The 24,595-nt window shown below is 48.7% G+C and overlaps 1 protein-coding gene across 5 annotated transcripts in view; it reads right to left on the reverse strand.

Moving 5' to 3' along the window:
* Positions 1-6,347: 6,347 nt before the first annotated feature.
* The window catches only part of CRMP1 (collapsin response mediator protein 1), a 149,209-nt gene continuing 130,961 nt past the window's right edge, over positions 6,348-24,595 (reverse strand). For all 5 annotated transcript variants that reach the window (XM_078367546.1, XM_078367547.1, XM_035294108.3 and 2 more), the window contains 5 exons: positions 22,132-22,273; positions 21,015-21,185; positions 13,939-14,118; positions 11,050-11,215; positions 6,348-7,402 (listed from right to left, as the gene is read on the reverse strand). In XM_078367546.1, coding sequence (XP_078223672.1) covers positions 7,311-7,402; positions 11,050-11,215; positions 13,939-14,118; positions 21,015-21,185; positions 22,132-22,273 — 751 coding nt within the window. In that variant the 3' untranslated portion in view covers positions 6,348-7,310. The remainder of the gene's footprint in view (positions 7,403-11,049; positions 11,216-13,938; positions 14,119-21,014; positions 21,186-22,131; positions 22,274-24,595) is intronic.

Consider the following 24,595-nt stretch of genomic DNA (forward strand, 5'->3'; position numbering starts at 1 on the left):
AGGGATGTAGAGGCTGCCTGAGCCCACAAGATGGAGCTTCTCCGGAGGACAATCTGGGCTCCAGGTCTTCCTGCTCTCCCTGCTGAGACTTAATCTGTGCAGCACCAGAGTCTTGCCTCCCTCCCCCCTCTTCCTCCCTTCTTCCCTCTCTTCCCTTTCTTTTTCTTCTCCCTCCCTTCCTTCCCCCATCCATCCTTCTTTCCTACCCCACTTCTTCCCCCTCCACTTCTTTCCCTCTCCCTCCCTCCCTCCTTTCTTCCCTCTCTTCCCTTTCGTCCTCCTCTCCCTCCCATCCTTCCTTCCCCTTCCATCCTTTCCTTCTCCCTCCCTTTCCTCTCGCCCCTCCCTCTCTCCCTCCATCACAGGGCTCACAGCTGCATCCCAATCTGTGGGCTCTCTGCCTCCTCTGGCTTCCTGCTCATTTCCCCTCACAGGTATTTTCCCCAATACACATCTCACCCACATCTAATCCTGGCTCAGCGTCTGTATCTCAGAGGACCTGGACTAGAGCACTTGCTGTCTCAGCCTAAGTGACCCTTCGCCCTCCTGAGACCTCTGGGCCCAGGCAATCCTAGAGAACTGCCTCCTCTCCATGTTCTCCTTTCTCTGGAAACTACTTGGTGGCCTCCCCCATTCTCTGAGCAGAGGCAGGTCAGGTCAGGAAAAGGAATCAATAGGTGAGGCTGAGGCACCAGCCTAAAAATCACAGGGACACCTGACCCGGGAGAAATCCCCTGCACGGGGCATTTACCCGCACATGGCTACAGGTGAACCCTGGATGCGGAGTGTTCCTTTTTGCTCTCAAACTGAAGTCATGGAGCTCCTGGTCGCCATTCTTCCTTCCAAATACAATGGCCTAGGGGAGGGAGGGTGGTGGTTACAGAAACTTCCTGTTCTGTGTCAGGGCGCCTGTCCACTGCAAGCAGGCACCAGCTGGGACCCCAAACTACCCATATGGTGTTTGGCTCCTGTCTGATAGGGAAAGACTTTGAACGCCACAGCCAGGCATAATGGATAGCCAGGCTGCCTGAGTGGTTTAATAGATCTCCCAGAAAATCCCCAGATGGGCCCTGGACACCTGGCACAGCCATGCCACAGCTTTCCTCCTCTTGGGAACAGGCTACCAGTGAGAGGCTTTACTCTGAAGCCAGGTGCACCAGGGCCCCTGTATTCTTTCTTCTGAAATCTCTGCAGGTCTGCACTAAGAGGCAATGAGAAACTTGAACTTGCTAAGAGCCTCTTTTGCTTAGGAGGCTTCTTCTCATGCTTTTTCACTTCATAAATGGACTTGATTGCAATGAACCTTTAGGCCAATGACACTATCAATAGGCACCATCAAGGCCACACTCTGCCTTGGAAAGAGTAACACGGGGGGCTGGGGGGTTGTGCACTTCTGTCAGCAGAAGAGCTCCTCTGAGTCTAGATATGGCCACAGGCTAAAGGTAGCACCATCTCTGGTCCACTGTCTATGATCAAGGTGATCCAACCAGCCCTGGGGGCTAGGACATGGTAGACCCTGCTGGTGGCTTCTGAAAATGGTTTGGCTTTACATACATGAGGAAAAAGTATGTGCAAAGACTTTGCCCCTTTCAGTATCACTTTTTAAGAGTCAATATGCAGTCTGGAGGAAAAGATAAACCAACTGATGTGGGTTGACCGTGTCCCCACCCAAATCTCATTGTGAGTTGTAGCTCCCATAATTCTGTGATGTCGGAGGGAGCTGGTGGGAGGTAACTGAATCATGGAGGCAGTCTCCCCCATACTGTTCTCGGGTAGCGAGTAAGTCTCAAGAGAGCTGATGGTTTATAAGGGGAAATCTTTTTTCACATGGTTCTCATTCTCTCACTTGCTTGCTGCCATGTAAGACGTGCCTTCTGCCATGATTGTGAGCCCTCTCCAGCCATTAAATCTCTTTTTCTTTATAAGCTACCCAGTCTTGGGTATATCTTTATCAGCAGAGTGAGAATGAACTAATACACCAAGAAATGCAGAGTGGCCAGAACCGGCCCTTCCTGGGACATCAGAGCCAACAGTTAAGTGGTCTCCAAGCCCATTTACTTCATGTTGATAGGTTGAGATTGGCCATGGTGAGAGACTTATGTTAAAACTTAATACCCAATGTGGCCGTGCTGAAAGGTGGAGCCTGTTAGAGGTGATTGGGTCGTGAGGGCTCTGCCCTCATTAATGGATTAATTCATTCATCGATTACTATATTAATGAGTTATCATGAGAGTGGAACCACTGGCTTTATAAGAAGAGGAAGTGAGACCTGAGCCAGTACACTGAGCCCCCTTGCCATGTGATGCCCTGTGCTGCCTTGGGACTCTGCAGAGTCTCCACCAGCAAGAAGGCTCTCACCAAATGCACTGCTACCACCCTAACCTTGGACTTTTCAGTCCCCAAATCTGTAAGAAATGAATTCCTTTTCTTTGTAAATTACCCCATCTCAGATATTCAGTTATAATGATGCAAAATGAACCAAGACAGAAAATTGATACCAGAAGTGGGGTTCACAGAACGTAGCAAACACTACAAACCAGGGCTTTCTTTCTCACCCACCTTCATCCACTGTTCAACATTCATTTGGCAGCAGACCTCTGGACCGCTGAACCAGAAGGGTCCACACAGTTATAATCACCTGACTTACAACAAAGGCCCCACTGCATCTTAAGGGGAGGAAGAATAGTCTTTGCAATAAGTGGTGTTGGCTCAACGGGAGATCATATGGGAAATGTAGAACTTTCAGCCCTACCTTATATTGTACATAAAGATGATTGAGAGATGGCTCATAGACCTAAATGTGAAAGATAAAACTTCTGGAAAAAAACTAGAAGACTGCTGTGGTAGGCAGAGTAACGTTTCCCATCCCTGCCACCAAGATGACTACATCCTAATCCCTGGGCTTGTGAGGGATTGTGGGCTATGTTATGTAACGTGGCTAGGAGAATTGGGTTGCAGATGAATGAATGAGAATAAATAACCTTTCCTTAAAACTTTCTGAGAAACTCTCTCCTTCCTCCCAAGATCTCAAGAGGTAAAAGGAAGTCACATGCCTTAAAAGGAGTGTTGCAGCTCAGTCACCAGGAAGTAAGGATTATGTGAGCTACTAGTTCTCCTATTACCTGCAACTGTGGCTCACGGAGGTGCTGGGGAACCTGAAGTTCGATATCGGCTCCAGATTATGCTGGCTGGACAGCGGCTCCTATGGCCTGGGAGTCAGGCAAGCACCCCTTCAGAGTCTGTCTTAGAGAAGGCGCTAATACTGCTTCTGCTTCCACTTCCACCCTGACTGAGGAGAGGCCCAGAGAGCAGGGTGGATAACTGCATCCTGCCAACTTTAGTCTCCTGGAAGTTTCCCTTTAATAGTCCAAATGGGCCAAAGCTGAACGCCAAAAATCCTTACCATCCACTCTTGGTCTTTCCATCCAAAAATCCTTACCATCCACTCTTGGTCTTTCCGTCCAAAGATCCTTACCATCCACTCTTGGTCTTTCCATCCAAAGATCCTTACCATCCACTCTTGGTCTTTCCATCCAAAAATCCTTACCATCCATTCTTGGTCTTTCTCAGTAGTTTTAGCCTTGTTTCAAGGAAGTCTGTAACTGACCCTGAGCCAACACTTCTTTAAACCTTAATGAAGGTATCCTCTTGAAGCTGAGGAGTGGAGGAGGAGGGCAATACATGAAAACCACTGAATTAATATGGGCCCAGACCATCCAAAGCCACCAGCCTCAAATGATCTTGGAAGTCAGTAATTAGGGGCAAGGAGCTTTGGATTAGGGCCCAAAGTGCCTGAGTCCTGGATTCAAATCCTGGTTCCATCACTTCCTAAGTGTGTGATCTTAAGTTTATTGACGTCACTCTGACTCAGTTTCCTCACTTGTACAATGGGGATCAATAATCCCTACCTCATAGAGTACCTGGCATATAACAAGTGCTATACAGATATTAGCCCATGTGTTTGTTGTCATTACCACCAACTTCATCACCATTACCACCACCACCATCACCACCACCATCACCATCATCATCACCACCATCACCAACACCACCATCATTACTGGCATCACCATCACCATCACCACCATCACCATCACCACCATCACCATCATTGCCATCATTACTGTCATCACCATCACCACCATCACCATCATTACTGTCATCACCATCACCATCACCACCATCACCATCATTGCCATCATTACTGTCATCACCATCACCACCATCACCATCATTACTGTCATCACCACCATCATCACCATCACCACTATCACCAACACCATCACCATCATCACCACCATCACCATCACCACCATCACCATCATCACCACCATCACCACCATCATTACTGTCATCACCATCACCACCATCACCATCATCACCATCACCATCACCACCATCATTACTGTCATCACCATCACCACCATCACCATCATCATCACCATCACCAACACCACCATCACCATCATCGCCATCATTACTGTCATCACCATCACCACCATCACCATCATTACTGTCATCATCACCACCATCATCACCACCATCACCATCATGATTACTGTCATCATCCCCACCATCATCACCATCACCATCACCACCATCATCACCATCATTACTGTCATCACCATCACCACCATCACCATCATTACTGTAATCACCATCACCACCATCACCATGATTACTGTCATCACCACCATCATCATCACCATCACCAACACCACCATCACCATCATCATTACTGTCATCACCATCACTATCACCATCATTACTGTCATATCACCACCATCATCACCACCATCACCAACACCACCATCACCATTACTGTCATCACCACCATCACCAACACCACCATCACCATCATCGCCATCATTACTGTCATCACCATCACCACCATCACCATCATTACTGTCATCACCACCATCATCACCATCACCACTATCACCAACACCACCATCACCATCATCACCACCATCACCATCACCACCATCACCATCATTACTGTCATCACCATCACATCATTACTGTCATCACCACCATCATCACCATCATCGCCATCATTACTGTCATCACCATCACCACCATCACCATCATTACTGTCATCACCACCATCATCACCATCACCAACACCACCATCACCATCATCATTACTGTCATCACCACCATCATCATCACCATCACCACCATCACCATCACCATCATCGCCATCATTACTGTTATCACCATCACCACCATCACCATCATTACTGTCATCACCACCATCATCACCATCACCAACACCACCATCACCATCATTACTGTCATCATCCCCACCATCACCATCATCACCATCACCACCATCATCACCATCATTACTGTCACCATCACCACAATCACCATCATTACTGTCATCATCACCATCACCATCATCATTACTGTCATCATCCCCACCATCACCATCATCACCATCACCATCACCACCATCGCCATCATTACTGTCATCACCATCACCACCATCACCATCATTACTGTCATCATCACCACCATCATCACCATCACCAACACCACCATCACCATCATCATTACTGTCATCATCCCCACCATCACCATCATCACCATCACCACCATCACCATCATTACTGTCATCACCATCACCACAATCACCATCATTACTGTCATCATCACCATCACCATCATCATTACTGTCATCATCCCCACCATCACCATCATCACCATCACCATCACCATCACCACCATCATCACCATCATTACTGTCATCACCATCACCATCACCACCACCATCACCATCATTACTGTCATCACCATCATCACCATCACCACCATCACCACCACCATCACCATCATCACCATAACCACCATCACCACCACCATCACCATCATCATTACTGTCATCACCATCATTGTCACCCACTATTACTAACAGCTAATGGAAGCAAGCAACTTTGCCTGCTGTTTTTAGTCCTCCTGTAGTCTCTCTAGCTCATGGAAATGGAGGGAAGAAATGTGAAATGTAGGAGATTGAGCTTCCACTCTGAGGCTGATCCACACAATACAGATAGAGAAGAAGGAGAGCCAAGAAAGGCCAAGCAGGAGGGAACAGATGCAGGATTTGAGCCAATTTTGTGGCCCATCAGCCGTCTTCCCTCTCTTCTCCACCTTGGGTCTCAGGAACTCAGCCTTCAGAAGTCATGAACTGAGTGTCTCCTCCCACCCCTACATCCACCAGTCTCTACCAAGAGTGAGTCCTCAGGAAGCAGCCACACCATTCGTTATCATGTGGGGAAACTGCGAGGCACTTGTACCCAACCCCGACACCACCACTGAAATGAAAATGCCCAGTCAGGACAGCAGGCAGTTCATTTTCTTTATTTTTTCACAAGCTTTGAATTCAGAAATAAGAGCCACAACAAGTTGGTTGTTAAGTAAAAATGGGAGTGATTACAAAGGAAAACTTTGTACAAAACTTTAAAAATCTGACTGCCCCATCAACTGCCTCGGAGGGACCAGGACTCAGGCCACCCAGGGGCAGCCATCACCCCCCCATCGTCAGCCCCGAATGGGGATGGGGAGACCTCTTTCTGAGTGTGAACCTGGCTCGGCCTGAAGCCTAGAGCTGGCTTGAAGAACACACACAGACCAGAAGACAGCACGGTGAGTTACAAGTGCCACGGAGACCAGGGTTTCTGACACGGTGTGGAGGATGCTTCTCTGCAGCCCAGTGCAGGTCTTCCCCTGCCATTCTGAGAATTCAGATCTCACGGTGGAGGTGGGCCGAGCTTCCTTCTAGTGTGGACCAGGGCTGGGGGCGATGAGTAAACATCTTCACTGTAAGAGTTTCGGGGTTACCCCTGAGGGCTTGAGGTCTCGGCATTGTGTCTCAGTCAGTCCTTGGCGATGTCCCCTCAGACGCACTCACAGACTTGCATACGTAATTTAGTAACATGCATCAACTATCCTAGAACATCTACAGGGTGCAAAGGAACCACCACTCAGAGAATCGTGGAGCCAGTGGAGTTAGAAGTGGAAGGGACAGAACAAGACAATGCTAAAACCCGTGGTTCACTAGGAAGGGGAAATGAAAACACCATGCTCCGAGGTGGATTCAGTGTGAACATGACTGTGGGCAAGGAATTTCCAAGCAAACACACCACACGAGTACCACTTCTTCCTAAACAAAAAAGGGAAAGAGCATCCTTCGACTTCCCCCTCCCTCCATCAGCACCGACTAAAACTGTGGGTTTCAAAAACACTGACAGGAAAAGGGATGACAAGATTCCCAGAATCCTTCAGCTAGCTCCTCCGCGCATCTGCGTTCAACCGAGGCTGGTGATGTTGGAGCGGCCACCAGGGGGCGCCACGATGCGGTGGCCGGTGCGCCTGGGATTGTTGTCATCTATCTGGGCACCTGAAAGAGAGCGCCAGTCGCCGCTGGATGGAACTGGATCGACATCAGGTTCCCACTGCTCCTGGAGGCCCTGTACTCTGCCGTGCCCACCCCACTCCCCGAGCCGTAGCAGAAGCCATGTCCCCACCCTCCCTGTCTTCAGATGTTCTCTGTTGGACCCAACCTTCATGCAGGGCTCAGTCCAGGACTGCCCTGGGAAGCCTCCCTGGCCTCCGAAGAGGCCACTGCTCTCTCTTCTGTGCCCCACAGCCCCTGGGCTCTCCCTCCTCCAGCCTTGACCGCCGTGGGTTGTTCTTGTCAAATTCCCCAGTAAAATCTGACATTTTTGAAACAGGTGATCAACCCCTTACTAAGTGCCTACTGTGCGCCTGCACATACTTGGTGCTTTAACATGTTACTGCATTTATGAAGCGGGTGTTTGTACTCCCAACTTATGGGTGAGCGATTTGAGGCTCAGGCAGTGTGTCTCAGGGGACACAGATGTTGGGTGGGGAAGCCAGGATTCAGGCCCAAAACTGGTTGGTTTTCAAAGCCCATGCTCTTAGGCAGAGTCCCGCACTCCAAAGGTATTTTGCATATTGTGTGTGTATACATTTGTATATGCACGTGCATACGTGTGTACAGGTCCACGGGAATGACTCAAGCTGGATTTATTTCCCTCATTGGCAATGCGTGGATCTGGGGGCGGGGCGTGGTGTGCAGGGGTTCTTAGTTTTAAACTTTCAAAACCAACCATGCATTCCAACTTTACGTGTTCTCTTGCATAAAGATGTGAAATTCTAGCAGCAAACCCAGTGCCTGGAGCTCAACAAATATTTATTAAATGAGTAAATCATGAAGGATGGATAATGCTGGAAGGTGGGAAACGTAGAATCCTCATCAGGGAGGGGAAGTTGAGCTGGTGGAACCAGGGAAAAGCAAAAAGAGAAAGCAAATGAGCTGTTAAGTCTTCCTTTCCTCATGGTCTAGCACACAGCCTTCCTGCGCAAATAACTCACAGTCTTCCTGCGCTCAACTTATCACCAGACCCTCAGCTCACAGGAAAACACAGGTTAGCTCACTGCAAACACAGCACTGTCAGGACGGCACGAAGCTCTCTTCAGCACACAGCACGAGCACCATCCTATAACGTCTCCAGCAAGCCCTGGTCTTCTCGCATCAGCGCCTTTCTTGCTGACCTACCCCACTACACCCTTTCATGCTTCCTCTAACATGTCTGCCTTTCTTTACCTACAACTGTCTTGGTGAATTCTTTTTATCCCGTGCAGAACACTGGCCCCAGAAAGTTTTAGTGCTAATCATGCCTCGAATTTGGGCCATTTGGAGTAAGACGACACCCCAGTTCCTTGGCCTCATTTCCTTTTCTGCAAAATAAGAACGGTAGACTAGATGAGCGCCTTCCAACTCCGACATTATTGATTGTCTGTGTAAGCCACTGAGAACTCGGTTCAGAGTACGGACTTTTCTTTTCTGCCATTGCTTCACTGGTAAACAATTTGCCTTCTTGTAATACAAGAATCCCCTAAAGGCTTAGACTCAGGCCTAGTACTTAGCATCTTTTTCCTTATAAACATCTGTGCCTTGCTGGTTACATGTCTGCACTTTGAAAATACCTACTGGACAACAGGACACTAGTTATAGTTTGGAGTTCTGTCCCCTAAAACCTCATGCTGAAGTTTGATCCCAAAGTTGCAGGTGAGGCCGAACGGGAGGTGTTGGGTCATGAAGGGTTTGGATCACTCATGAATGGCTTGATGTCAGCCTCACAGTCATGAGTAAATTCTTGTTCTGTTAGTTCTCAGAAGAGCTGGTTGTTTCGAACCTGGCACCTCTGCCTTCTTCCTCTGGCTTCCTCTCTTGCCATGTGATCTCTGTACATGCTAGCTCTCCTTCACCTCCTGCCAGACTGGGTAGCCTGAGGCCCTCACCGGAAGCAGATGCTGGCACCATGCTTCTGGTACAGCCTGCAGAGCTGTGAGCCGAGCAAACCTCTTTCCTTTAGTTACCCAGCTTCAGGTACTCCTTTATAGCAATGTAAATGGACGGAAACAGACTACTAACTCAGGCTACGGCTCTATAATGTAACATATACGCAGATATTTAAAAGGGCATCTGTGAGGTTACTGGTACTGGAAAGCATCTGTGCTGTTGGTAGCAAATGAACTCACCTAGCAACCTGCCACGAGCAGGCAGACAGCAGCGGTGCTGCGGGCTTCAGGAGGACTCACAGTGAAACTGGGAGAACAAGGGTGGGGAGGGGCCCTTGCAGGAGGCTTTGGACTTCATTGTTATTCTTGCTCTAAGAATAATGGGGAGGAGGCTTTTCTGTCCATGTTTAATTGCAACTGTGCAATGCTTAACTGTGTAACTCCAGGACAGAGGTCCAGTTTGTAAACTCCTCGAAAGCTTGCATCTTATTATATACCCAGACAGCTTTTCCCAATATTGAAGCCAATCCCTGTTTTGCTCATTGAGCCTCACATGAATATCAGAGTTCTATTTAGGGTCTATTTTGTGCAACAATATTAAACACTGGAAGCTCTTCCATGAAAGTCTTACTGAGACTGAGACGGATAGGGAGGCCTCCCCGATTCTGACTCTCTGCACAACCACTGAGTCAGACACTTCCTGAATGGGTAAGAGGCTCTCCCACCACACAATCTAAATCCATGCTTCACCAACTCTCTCTCGCTTTGCCCCTTCCACTCTCTCTTGTGCTAAGCCTATCAGCTTTCCTGACCAGGAGTCAGCCAACTGCTCCATTGACCGAATCCAGCCCGTCGCGTTTTTGTAGTCTGTGACCTGAGAACAGTTTGTACATTTTCAAATCACCATTGAATATAACATCCTAGGCGTTACCTTTTAGCTCAAAAAGTCTAAAGTATTTACTAGCTGGCCCTTTAAGAAAGAAAAACATCACCATATTCGTAGTGCCTAGTGCGGCGTGGAACCCAGGCAATGCCTCTAAGCGTTTGCAGGACAAATTACCAATTCGACTTTCTCAACGTGTGCGTGCCTGCCCTCATGTGGCCATCTGACGAAATCGCAGACACGCCGCCCTGGGGCCTTAAAGGAGCGATCAAGTCAATATCTAATTTGGTTCCCGCACATTTGTTGAGCACCAAGTCCTGGCAATTTGACACTGGATCTCTTGGAACTTCAGTTTCCTCTTTAAATGAATAGGTATAACATCACTCTGTGGAGTAGTGAGGCTAAAATAAAATCACGGGCTGTGAAAGTGCTTGAAGTGGGCACACAGGCTGAGGACAGGTGCCCTGCCAATGGCAGCTACTCTCATCGCCTGTTCATCCCCATCACACCGTCTATCTTCACAAGGAAGCGTGGGAAAGTGTCCCCAAGTGTGTGTACGGATGAGCCCTGCGCCAGTGCTGGTGCCACTCTTTGTAAACCCAGGTCAGATACCACCATGTTGCCTCTTGAACGTGGACCCCCCTCTGCTTGGTGACCATGCCAGCCCACTCTGTCCCACCAGTGAGAACAGGCTCTGGGTGAAGGTGTGACACACTCCCTTCCCTGCTTCTTCATCAAGTGTCCAACGCCACGTGTCCATTTCCTCAGAAGCAGCAGGAAGGGCTGGGGCTGAACTGCTGCAGGGGTGGGAAGCCTGGGCCGCCACTGCTTCCTACCTGATAAGCTGAAGTTGGACTGGTGGAGGTTTCTGATAGGTGGGGGCTGGTGTTTGGAAGGCGAAGATTTGGCTGAAGGAGCGGGAGTTGCATATTTGGGTGTAGCTGGCACCTCGTACACAGGACCATCATACATGCCCCTGGAAACCCCTTGCAATCCAAAAACCTGACAGAGGAAGGGAGAGTGTGATTGAGTGTGATTGATCGACACTGTGTGCATGTGCCATTCTGGGCAGACAAAGCAGAGCCCTGTGGGCAAGAGAGAAACCTGAGATCACTTCGAATGTGCATGCACACACACAACACACATATGCACCCACACTCACACAGGCATTCATACACATAAGCATGCATAGACACACACATCACATACATGTACACAAACATGCACCCACACACATGCACACATGCACAATAACAAAACATGCCTATACAGTAGTATACACATATGAACATGCATACACACACTTAAACACATTCAGATATTCACACTCAAAGGCATATACTCACATATGTATACACAAGCATATGTGCCCACACACACACATATACACACCCGTATATACACTTACATCCACACTCATACACGTATGTACAAAGCATCATGCGGAAGAACCCCAGATCCCTTCCAAGAATAAATCACTTTCCCAGACACTGCCACCTACCCCTGCCCCTGGGAAGGACCCCTGAATCCCAGACAGGCAGCAGCAAAGGGCACATCTTCATGTACGTTCTTGCAGAAGTCAATGGTGAGGCAAAGATTCCGGGGGCAGGTAGTTTGTTGGGAAATGGTTGCAGAAAGGGGGCAGGAGTGGGGAGGTGAGACAGGGAGGGAGAAAACAGTATAGACAGGCACCAGGAGTGGGCCAGGTCTGTGGGCCACAGGGCTGGGGATGCTGGGTGGAGAGCACGCCTCTGCACTGGCCTGCAGAAGGATGGGGAAGGAGGGCAACAGAGCCACAGCCCCAGCCCTACTGGGAAGGGTGGTGGGGCAGAGACCCTGAAAGCAGCAGGGTCCTCCTTCCAGGCAGGAGGATATCAGCCTGCTGGGAACTGCCGACAGCAGCCCTGGTGCCCTAGGGATGGCCAAGGGTGAAGGGCATCTGCTCCAGGCAATGGAGGACAGCCCATGTCCAGGGACCTGCACAGGGTCCCAGCATGGGTCAGTGGCAGCGCTCTACCCGTACATGGGGCTTCGTCCTCTCCAGCAGGTGACAGTGCCCTGACCCCAGCCCCAGCTCCCTCCTCTGCAGCAGGTGACAGCACCCTGACCCCCAGTTCTGCCTCTCCATAGGAGAAAGCCTCAAGTTTAGCACCAAGCTGAAAGACCCAGCACCTACACATCATGTCGATGGCCCTCCCCTCTCCCTGGATCCCTGCTCCTCAACTCCCTGGCCTCTGCCCACTGTCCTCTGTGGCTGCTGCACTGCCTCCTGGATAAGGCCCTTCATCACTCCCTGAAACTCAGGTGGCCAGAGGCAGGCTCTGGTGCAGGTCTCTTCCCTCAACCGGCCTAGCTCCTGCAGGCTAAGGAAGGAATCCCTGTGCAGTGAGACCCCCGGTCCCAGTGCTCCAGCAGACTGCTGTCTTGGCATTTGGGGTCAGACATCTGCTATCACGGAAGCTGACTGTTAACCACAGGCCTTGGGTTCAGACCAAGAAGGAAACGAAGCCAGCCGAGGGGTGTTTCTGCCTCTTCCGTGGGTGTCCCAGCCGGGGATTCCCATGAGTCTCCTGTCCTCAAGTGGTCTGCTGCCTATGCCTGGCCACGTCTCAGATCTGACTTGTTTCTGCCCCAATGCTTGTTTCCTCGTCTGGTGCGATTTGGTGTCTTTGACCTGCATGCTACACCTTACGGGAGCTGGCAGAGCCTCCCAGTTGGGGTTGGAGCCTGGGAAAGCAGGGAGCCCTCTGGACTTTTCCATCTCAATTGGTGCCACTTATTCAGCACACCAAGAGCAGGACCACGCATGTACACACATGCTCACATATCGCGTGCACACACAAACACAGCTCAACACATGCTCACAGACACATACACACACTCCAACATGCACACACATCCCCATATGCATGCACACACGTGCATGCATGTACACATGCACACATAACACACAGACACACACACATATGCACACGTGCGTGCACACACACACACATGCAGCTGGCCTTTCTGGCAAACATCAGCTGTCTCATGGGGAAAGCAGCTGCCATAGGGGTGGGAGGGCCTGGGGAGGGAAGATGCTGGCCACGCGCGGCAGTCTGTCCCAGCTGAGGAAGTTATCCCCTCCAGTTGCTCTGTTAGGAATAGAGCCTGCCCCTTGCTTTTGACAGATGTCCTGGGATCAGTGCTTAAGGCGGTTCAAGGAAAACAAGGAACAACAGGGCAGAACCACCAAGGGAAGAGGGACAGGAAGAAAGGGTGGATCTGAAAGGAGCCCGACCTGCAGGAGGCTGGGGTAATGCCTCTCTCCAAAGGGCCAGGCCCGAGGGGTTCTGGGCTGTGACTCTGGCTAAGCCCTTCACAGCTCTGGGCTGCAAAAGCAGGATCACAGCAGCTCCAGTGAGTGTGCAGGATTCCTTAAGATGACACAGGACATTGCCCAGGGCAGCTCGGTAAGCGTCCCTCCTGTGACCGACCCACCCACCTTCATGGGTGCACGCCCCTCCACAGTTGCAAAACCCTGGAACTTGCATGTCCTCATTCGATGCTCACTCCTGTCCTCAGACAGGAGCCCAGGGCAGCGTCCCAACCCATTTAACAGAGAAGGAAAGGGAGGTTCCCAGGGCTCTGGCATTATTAACTCCGCACACGTCAGACCTCGATTCCCCAAGAGAAGCTGTCGGTTCTGGTCCCATGGTGGGCCCGTCCTCTGAGGACACACTCACCTTATTCCTGATTTTGACGCGCTGGTAGAGGTGCTCTGGAAACGGCTTCCGCGGGATGAAGCGGCCCATGCCCTTGTTGACGTTGATGTTTCCATCTTCAAACACAATCTTGCCCTGGCTGATGACCACTAGCGGGGAGCCGTGGCACTCCATGCCCTCGAAGATATTGTACTCCACCGCCTGCACCAACAGCCTCAGCGTTACTTCCCTGGCTTGCTCTGCTCAAAACCCGCTGTTTGCAACAGCGATTTTGCCTAACATTATATCACAAGCATGTTCCAATGTTTTTTTCTCTCTCTCTCAAAACACCTTTTACTGACTGTATAATACTCCAATGGCCCAGAATATCTATAACCAAGAACTCCCCGCTGGGCAGGTGGGCTGCTGGGGGCTTTCTATAATCAAATCAATACAGTCCTGGGGCATCGCCAACACAAAGGGGTCCCCGTGGGCTTAGGCAATGTGGTTGCTTTGACTATACTAGACGCAAAGATAAATAAAATGTTCTTTATTTAAAATACTTCTTTAAATAGTTTTTCTCTAAGATAGTTTTCTAAAATCAAATTACTGGGTGAAAGAATATGCGCTGTTTTAAAGCATGTGTTGCACATGGCCAAACTCTTTTCCCAAGGGATCAGACCAGCTGACACTGTACCAGCCATGAGGGAGAGACATTTCAGGGTCACCCCCTCCAGCACTGGGGAGTGCCATTTTTTTCTTTCTCAGCTAATTTGAAAGACAAAATAACATTTCCTTTAAAACACACATTTGGCCGGGTACAGTGGCTCATACCTGTAATCCCAGCTACTCAGGAGGCTGAGGCATGAGAATTGCTTGAACCTGGGAGGTGGAGGTTGCAGTGAGCTGAGACTGCGCCACTGCACTCCAGCCTGGGGGACAGAGCGAGACTCTGTCTCAAAAAAACAAAACAAAACAAAAACAAAAACACATTTCTTCCATTACTCTTAAAAAGTGAATGCCTGACCTTGTCTGTCCAACTGCTTTTTATTTATTATTTTAAAAGTAGGTCATATAGACAGTTGAAAAAAAATCAAATGGTAAAAAAGATATTTGACAGAACGGAAGTCTGTCTTCTACTTGAGTCTGAGACATATGTCTCGAAGAGTTCCTTCTATATCTCTATGTATGTCCAAGGTATGAATAACTGTCTCACGTATACACATCTCTACACAGACATGTCTCACCTTGATTTTTCCTTACCTCAGCAATTGTTCTGTATCAGCACACACACAAAATAGTTTTACACTCTTATACCGTATTTCATCAGGAGGATGTGCTACCACTTACACAGCCAGTTCCCAAGGATAAACAGTTGGGTCCTTGCCATGCCTCTGCTAAAAACAATGCTGAAACAGATTTTGCACCCACAATCTGCACACACGAACACGTTTCTAGATGTGGAGTTTGACGCCAAAGAGTAAACGGATTTTCACCTTTAATAGATTTGCCCTCCAAAAAAGGCAATGCTAGTTCCCACTCCCAACAAAACTGTGAGCTTACCTGACAGACTTTGGTAAACAGTATCTATGTATATTAAACTCCTGATCTCAGTTGCTGGCACAAGTGAAAAACAGCATCTCTGGGTTGCTATTTGCATTTGTGACTGACATTGGGTCTTTTTAAATCAACACGTGCCATTTCTGTGTTTCTTACCATGTCACTGTGTATTTGCACATTGTTCTATTTCTCAGGGTCTTGGCGTTCTTCTGATTTCTGAAAGTACACACTCACTGTTAAAGAATTTATCCTTTGTTACGTGTGCCGCAAACACTTCTTCCCTCCCTGGTCCTCTGCCGCTGGAACTCGTGAACTAACTGTTTTTGCCACACAGATTATTTTGTATAGTTTTTGTGTAGTTGATGTTCAAACAGACCAATCTTTTCCTTTACCATTTCTAAGTTTTGTGTTTTGCTTAGCAAAGTCTTTTCCCCTCCAAAATAGCCATTTTTAAAAATGTGTGTTTTATTCTAGTCCTTTTAGAGTTTTATTTTACTTAATCTTTGATCCATGATTTGATTTATTTGGTAGTAAACAGCAAGGCAGAGGTTAAGCCTGATGAGCCAGGTGTTCTAACACAATTGCATGAGTAGCTATTGTTTCCTAATCCTAAATGTCTCCTATGGAAGAATTGCAAACCAAATTCTCAAATGCAATCAGTCTATTCCTTGGCTCTCTTTTCTTGTACCCATACCAAACAGTTTGATTTATTGAAGCTTTATAACATGTTTTAATAACTGGGATGACTGACACCTCCACCCCAGACTTCCCTTGTTCAGAACTATTTCGGCTGCTCTCACATTTCCCATCTGTGAACTCTGCTTTCTTAGCTAAATAACTGAATTTTCTGATGGTATCACATCAAATTTATAGATAAGATTAGAAAGAATTCATATGTTCACTCTATTGAAACTTCTCAGTGTAAAGGTTCTTGAATTTATGTAAGTCTTTATTTTATTTATTTATTTTTGATTTGTTTGTTTTGAGACAGGGTCTCACTCTGTCACCCAGGCTGCAGCCAGGCTATAATCATGGCTCATTATAGCCTCCAACTCCTGGGCTCAAGCGAACCTCCTGCCTCAGCCTCCCAAGTAGTTAGGACTACAGGCATGTACTACTATGCCTGGTTAATTTTTTTTTATTTTTGGTAGAGGCAGGGTCTCACTATGTCACTCAGCTTGGTTTCAAACTCCTAGCCTCAAGTTCGCCCACCTGAGCCTCCCAAAGTGCTGAGCTTACAGGCGTGAGCCACCACACCAGGCCAAGTCTTCAGTTTTTATTGCTGTTACAGGATTTTGATTTCCATTCTATTTTCCAAAGTGTTTTTTGATTCTTCCATAGAAAAACGATCAATTCTTTATATTGGTTGATAATCTGATGGTGTTTGATGATTTTTAGGTGCATTCTTGGGGATTCCAGGCAATCATGTGTCCTACACACAGCTGTTTTCACTGTGTCACCCTGGCAGGACCCAGGCAGACGGCGCACTTCCAGTGTTGGCATTTGCTAACCTAATCTCCCTGGGCCACCTACTATGGAGTGATTCATAACTGTGTGAGTGTCACGTGGACTGTCAATGCTGAGGGGCGGTGCAAGGAACCCGTCACCCATCTCCCAGCTGAAACTGGCCAGCCCTCGGGGACCTGGGCTGCTGTGCCTACTGTTGTGTGAAGAACATGCTGTACTGCAGTGAGAGTCTCAAGCTGGGGAGCTGTGAGGAGGCCTGGGTCATATCACAAACGTCACACCCTGCATTTCACAGCCAACACCAAATTTTAAACGTCAATCCCTTCATTTCTTGAAGGTAATATACAAACAATGTAAAAATTTAAACAACACAAAACACTGTAATGAAAAAGCCTCCTGTCTCTCCCATCCATGAGCCCCAGTCCCCTGGTTCCCTCCAGGGAGGACTCTTTTCTACCTTTAAAAGGCAGCCTGTCAGCGGATTGTGCATAAGCAAAACGTGGTCCATCCCTACAAGGGAATATTATTCAGCCATCAAAGGACTATGGCACCGATCAAACACAGCATGGATGGCCCTCCGAAACAGGAGGCTAAGTAGAAGCAGCCAGGTGTAAAAGGCCATATATTCAATGATTCCATTTATGTAAAATGTCCAGAACAGGCAAATCCATAGAAACAGAAAGCAGCGACGTGGGTGCCAGGGAATGGGGGAAGGAGAAGGGAGGCTGATTGTTCACGGGTACAGGGTGTCTTTTCTGGAGGTGATGTAAAAGTTCTGGAATTAGTGATGATTGTACAACCTGCTCAATATATTAGCTCATATATACTCAATATCTCAATATACTTCTCAATATACTAGGCTCAAAAAGCCACTGAACTATATACTTCAAAATGGTGACATTTATGGTGGTATGTGAGTTATATCTCGATAAGGAAGCTTAAAACATCCAGACAGTCTATGATATACAAACATGTACGCATACCCACGATACAGCACTTTGATGTGAATACGTTTTCCACTAAGATAGGAAAGAATAAAAGTTGTATTTTATAGAAAAGTAGATCAAAAATCTAGTCACTGGTCAATATACAAGAAATGACGTCCTTTCATTGTTAAAAGTAATTTATTTTTTTGAGAGGAAGTCTCTGTGGCCCAAGCTGGAGTGCTGGAACGATCTCGGCTCACTGCAACCTCCACCTCTCAGGTTCAAGCAATTTTCCTCCCTCAGTCTCCCGAGTAGCTGGGACTACAAGAATGAGCCACCATGCCCAGCTAATTTTTTTGATTTTTTTTTTTTTTTTTTAGTAGAGACAGGGTTTCACTATGTTGGTCAGGCTGGTCTTGAACTCCTGACCTCGTGATCTGCCTGCCTTGGCCTCCCAAAGTGCTGGGATTACAGGCATGAGCCATCATGCCAGGGCAAAAGTAATATATTTTTAAAACATACAAAAATAAAACTAACCTCTAACAGCATTTCTCAATCCATGTTCTGAAAAAATTGCAATTATATGAATCACACTGCTTTAGACAGAGAAAATGAAACAAAGTCCTTTGGTCACTGGCCTCTTGCTGCTATGACAAGAATTCAAATCTAGCCTCACACAGAGAGGGGGAGGCTTCCCCAAGCTTAACCTGAAGACAAGTACCTCCTAGGTAGGTAACCTCGGGAATATTACATGTTGTTACGGGTTGAACTGTGCTCCCAAAAAGGATATGTTGAAGTCTAACCCCCACGACCTCAGAATGTGACCTTATTTGGAAATAGGGTGTTTGCAGGTGTAATTAGTTAAGATGAGGTCATGCTGAGGTGTGGTGGGCCCAAAATGCAAGGCCTCGAATCCATAAAAAGAGAAGACACAGAAGAGAAGGCCACGTAATGACAGAGGTAAAGATGGAAGGGATGCCTTATGTGCCACAGAACCAAAAACTGCAGGGGACGTCGGACACTGAAAACTGCCTGGAAGGGATCTGCTCCCAGAGGTCTGGCCAACACCTTGGTTTTCAACTTCTAGCCTCCAGAACTTTGAGAGAAGAAATTTCTTTTGTTTAAACCACCTAGCCTGTGGCACCTTGTAAAGAGCATCCAGAGGAAACCAGTGCCAGTGTCCTCTCTCTGTCCATTTTCTCATTTATTAACCATGGCATACCTAATGTAGAATATCTGCGGATGGCACGACGTGATGCATGGAGTAACCATAAAGCAGTATTTGGCTGGACTGTGATGATAATCAGAGTGCCCACCCTCGAGCACGGAATCTGGCGTGGCCCCTGATCCACACTGAAATAATAAGATGATCCCAGCTCAGTCTACTTCCTTCTGCGTCCTTGTCAGCTGACCTGTGACTGGCTGACTCAGACATCCATGTTCCTTTCTAGACAAGGATCACCTTGTGAAGGAAGGGGCAGCTCCCACGGCCAGATGGTGGTGGCCATCCACACCCTCTGCTACGGCTGGAGTGTCCCCTCAAAATTCAACAGGACATTTCATTGCGATGGTATTCAGACATGAGATCGTTAGGAGCTGATTAGGTCATGAAGACTCTGCCCTCATTAATGGGTTCATGATATTATCACAGGCGTGAGTTAGTTACTGTGAGATTGGGCTTGTTATAAAAGTGAATACAGCATCCTCTTGATATTTCTTTCACACTTGTCCTCTTCCGCCGTTCCACCCTCCATCATGGGATAACTCAGCAAGAAGGCCTTTGCCAGATGCCAGCACTTTAATATTGAAATTCCCAGCCTCCAGAAACATGAGCCAAATAAATTTATTTTCTTTATGAATTACCCAGTCTGTGGTTATCTATTACAATAGCACAAAATGGAAGAAGACACCCTCTCACCGGCAAGAGCCTCAGACATTCTCCCACTGCCTCTCCTATGTGCACAGACTGCAAACAGTGTGTACACACATTAAAGAATTCATAATAATAAATAATAAAATTGCATGCCCTGCTAGACTTTACATGTGAATGGCATAAACCTTTCTCCATGGGAAGACGACCACAGGCACCCCATTTCCTGGAGATGGGGGCTGTGGGAAGCCAGCAGTATTACAGGGAGCATTGTGTATTGCAGGAATGACCTGGTCTGGTGAGCCGGACAAGGTCAGAGGGCAGCTCCCAAAACCTCTGCTTCTGCAGGCCACGTCTCTTGCAGCCAAGCAGATACTCCAAGGCCATGGCCATGAGCTGCAACAAGTGTTTCTCGTGGCTTTCCTATGAGACTTCCTTGTGCCTGGCATCCTGTCCCCATACCTGTGGTCTCCTTCTCCAGTATGTGACCCCAGGGGCTATGAGAACTCCCACTGCAGCTCCAACCTGGTGTGCACGTGAGCTACTTCTGACCTGTGTGCTTGCGCAACTCCAGTGAGCCAGGGACCACGGTGGCCTCTTGGGTCTGCGTGTGTAATTGTTAATCCAGACTCAAGACTGTTGCTGGCCATGCAGGAGGGTGCTAAAGGCCTTAGGGAGCACAGGTGTCCTCGCCATCTCTGCATGCACCCTTTCTGTTGCATGCATTTTGCTGCTTGCTGCATGAGTGGAGAAATCACAGGCATGTAAGATACAAAGTGGAGATGGCCCCTAACCACAGGCGTGGGATGTGAAAAAGTGTGCACTTGAGGACCAACCCTTTCCTGTCTATGAACAGCCAGCCACAAAACCAAGCAGGAATACACCGAATCAAATCCTTTCCAGCTCGACAATTAAATTGATAACCTTAGGCCTAATACTTTCCTCTCCTGAGCCCTGAAGCTTACAACATGGAATTATAAGCAGTGTCATGTGGCATCCATGGGCAAGAGCCACAAAACAGAGGGCGGGGAGGGAGAGAGAGAGAGAGAGAGAGAGAGAGGGAGGGAGGGAGGGAGGGAGGGAGGGAGGGAGGGAGGGAGAAGCAGCTTAGCTGAGCCTGCTCAAATCCCTCCTCCCAATCTCTCCAGCTGGAAGAGAAATGTGGATGACTGAGTCACACTAGATATCAGATCACATCCTTGTTGGAAAATTCGTAAATCACTTTTAATCACTCTTCTAAAATGAATACAACGAAGCATCATTTATCTCAGCAGCACAAACAGGCCCGGACTTACCGACTTGTGACTTTTGGCTGTTACGGTCTTCACCTTGTCGGGGTCCCAGATGACCACGTCGGCGTCTGAGCCCACGGCAATCCGCCCTTTCCTTGGGTACAGGTTAAAGATCTTGGCTGCATTGGTGCTGGTGACAGCAACAAACTGGTTCTCGTCCATTTTGCCTGTAGCCTAAAGGCAAGACCCGCTGATGAGAGGAGCATCTCATAATGGGGCCAGGAGGAGGGGCAGCTGGGCACAAATGGAAGCCTGCCAGCTGGAGTCCTTGCAAGGCTCGGCATTCTCTCCTCTCTCGCTAAAAACGTGCCATTGTCAAAGATGAGCCCCAAAGGGCTCAGCCTCATCAGAGAGGACGTTTAATTAACCTGGTCCTTATCACCAGGTCCAAATTTAACAGACGATATAAACCTTTGGTTTCAGGTCAGGGATCAGACTGTGACCCAGCTCTTCCTCTGCAACAAGAATTCTCTCTACCCGCTCAATACCTCAACTCCCAACACACAAGCACATGCACACAGAGTTTCAGCGTCCTCCCCACATGAATTAACACCTGGTTAAGAAACAAAATGAGGCCAGGCGTGGTGGCTCACACCTGTAATCCCAGCACTTTGGGGGGCCAAGGTGGACGGACTACGAGGTCAAGAGATCGAGACCATCCTGGCCAACATGGTGAAACCCTATCTCTACTAAAAATACAAAACAAAAATTAGCTGGGCTTGGTGGTGGTGCTTGTAGTCCCAGCTACTCAGGAGGCTGAGGCAGGAGAATTGCTTGAACCCAGGAGGTAGAGGCTACAGTGAGCAGAGATTACACCACTGCACTCCAGGCTGGCAACAGAGCTAGACTCTGTCTCAAAAAAGGAAAAAGAAAAAGAGCAAAACATTTTTCAATCTTAAGATATAAAGGACAAGGGTGACATCTGCAAATGCAGAGGCCTCTCCTGGACATGAGCTACTCTCTCACAAGTTGTGCATTCCCTCCTGTGTCCTCCTAGTGTATCTGCTTCCACCTCCATGTCAGAAGGGAACTTTTAAGAACCTGGCGTGCATCACGCATTGGCTTTCACAGGCCAGGTAGGGTGTTTCTAGAATGTTCCCGCGAACTGATCCGGCCTTACCACCGCCTTGTCCCAGACGACGGTCATCCGCTCCTCTATCCCGTTGACACCCTCGGGGATCAGGGTGAAGTTGTCCTTGCCCACCGCCTTCTGGGCAGTGCTGTAGGGACAGTGGCCGCTGCCTGTGACCTGCAAGTCCCCACTGGCAAGGAGAAAACGAGGTGGAGTTCAGACCTTCATTCATTTTGAAGGCAAACCCCGACTTCAGACATGGACATGCAGGACAGCCAATGAATGAATAAATACACGAGGAAGCCGGTGGATAAGAGAGAAACTCTCCAGCACGTGCCTGCACATCTCACAAGTCAGGGATGCCCCATTTATGTCACTGGCCTCATGCTCGGCACGTTACAAAGCGAGTGATGTGTGCTGACATTTGTCTTCCCGATGTGAGGCAGCTGGCATAAGGGCTGGCTGGCGTGTTTGTCCTGTGCTTGCAGAACAAACACTATTCCTTGGCTGTAGCGGAGTGGTACAACTTCACTGGGATTCACCCTTCAGTCCCCTGGTGTTTTGAAAACAAACACCTTTTTTCATATCAGGTGCTCTGAGCTGAACACCTAGGTCAATAAAATTAATGGACCAGGCTGAGTGTGGTGGCTCATACCTATAATCCCAGCACTTTGGGAGGCCAAGGCGAGTGGATCACCTGAGGTCAGGAGTTCGAGACCAGCCTGACCAACATGGAGAAATCCCATCTCTACTAAAATTAAAAAAAAAAAAATTAGCCAAGTGTGGTGGTGGGCACTTATAATCCCAGCTCAGGAGGCTGAGGCAGGAGAATCACTTGAACCTGGGAAGTGGAGGTTGCAGTGAGCTGAGATCGTGGCATTGCACTCCAGCCTGGGTAATAAGAGTGAAACTGTGTCAAAAAAAACAAAACAAAATGCAAAAATAAAATGAATGGTCCATTATCTGAGGTTCTAAATGCAGAGTGAGGAGGGTGAGGCTGTCCTCCAATCCAGAGGCCCAGGAAACGTTACAATCACCTAGATTCAGAGGAATATATTTAGAAGTGATCTTCACTCATTTATTCAACGAAATTGTGTTGCATGCTTCCTATGTGCCTGGTACAATTTAAGGCTTGGGGGGGTGCATCTAAGAACAGAGAGAGAGCACTCCTGCTCTCCTGAGGGAAGGGGGAGTCTGGCAGTAAGCAGAGTGGGACACATGGGCGCTGCCAGGGTGAGTGTCAGGGATTCCACCAAAGTAGGTAGGAGTGAGGTGTGCTGGGGACAGGCTGGGGATGCCGTTTTCAGGAGGATAATCAGAAAACTATGTCACTGAGAAGGAGCCTTCCGACAAAGATCTGAAGGAAGTCACGGAGCAAACCACGTGGTGTCTAAGAAAGAGAGAAGGAGGCCGGGGGTCCCATGAGCATAAAGGCCCCACGGCAGGATCCTGCCTGCAGTTCAACGTCAGCATGAAGCGGGGACTGAACCGAGGGAGCCAAAGGCAGAGGAGACCCAAGGAGGGAGGTTGGTCAAGGAATGAGCATCGGATCAAGTCCTGCCTTGTGGGATGTTGTGGGGACTTGGGTTCCACTGGGAGAGGCCTTACTGGTCCCAAGCAGCAGGTGTTTGATCTAATCTAGATTCTAAATGTCTGAGAGCAGACTGTGATGGGCAGGGTGGGGTAGGTACAAATGGAAATAGAAAGGCTTGGTAGGAAGCCAGGGATGGCGGGGGCCTGAGCCAGGATGGCCACAGCAGAAGAGGTGAGGCATTGTCAGAGTCCAGGGCCTCTGGTACATGATCCTGACATTTCCTAAGATGGACAAGACTAGGGGGGTAGCAGCTTCATGGGGGAAGATCTGCAGTTCTTTGGAAACACGAGCTGCCCACCAGACATCGGGCTGCAGGTGTTGAGTAAGCCGCTGGCTATGCCAGCCAAGGGTTTCTGTATCAGCAGGGGGACAGTGATTTCCACGTGAAAATCGCCACACATACCACTGCCCCCTCCTCCAAGGTTCCTTTTGCCAAGAAGCCCTGTCTTATCCTCCCCTATTGGGCAAACTCCTACTCATCCCTAAGCTTTAGTCTCGATGTCACCTCCTCAAGGAAGCTTTCTGCAAGTCTCCTTGTGGGTTCTGAGCACGCATCTCCGCTTCCAGAGTGGCCTGGACACTCGGCCTCGCCATGTGACCTTGCTACTGCTAAGTGCTCTTCCCTCGTGGTGGCTGACAGCAGGGCAGGGGCTGAGGTGCTGGGCTCCACAGTGTGCGGGTACCACAGTAGGTGCCCTGCAGGCAGCAGCGGCCGCTTCTGGAGATCTCGGTTCCAGGCCCTTTTCCTGCACTGTCTGATAGGCGGCTCTGCCACAGGTCCTGTCTGCTCCCACTTTGAGTAAAATGAGGGGGACTGAGGGACATTACAGGTGACGTGCCAGGCCCAGCGTGACACAGCCTTGTCTCCATCCCTAATCCTGAGTGAGTCCCAATACACCACGGTGCCTGCCACACAGC

The sequence above is a fragment of the Callithrix jacchus genome, chromosome 3, assembly GCF_049354715.1.
Source record: "Callithrix jacchus isolate 240 chromosome 3, calJac240_pri, whole genome shotgun sequence".
Classification (NCBI taxonomy): Eukaryota; Metazoa; Chordata; class Mammalia; order Primates; family Cebidae; genus Callithrix; species Callithrix jacchus.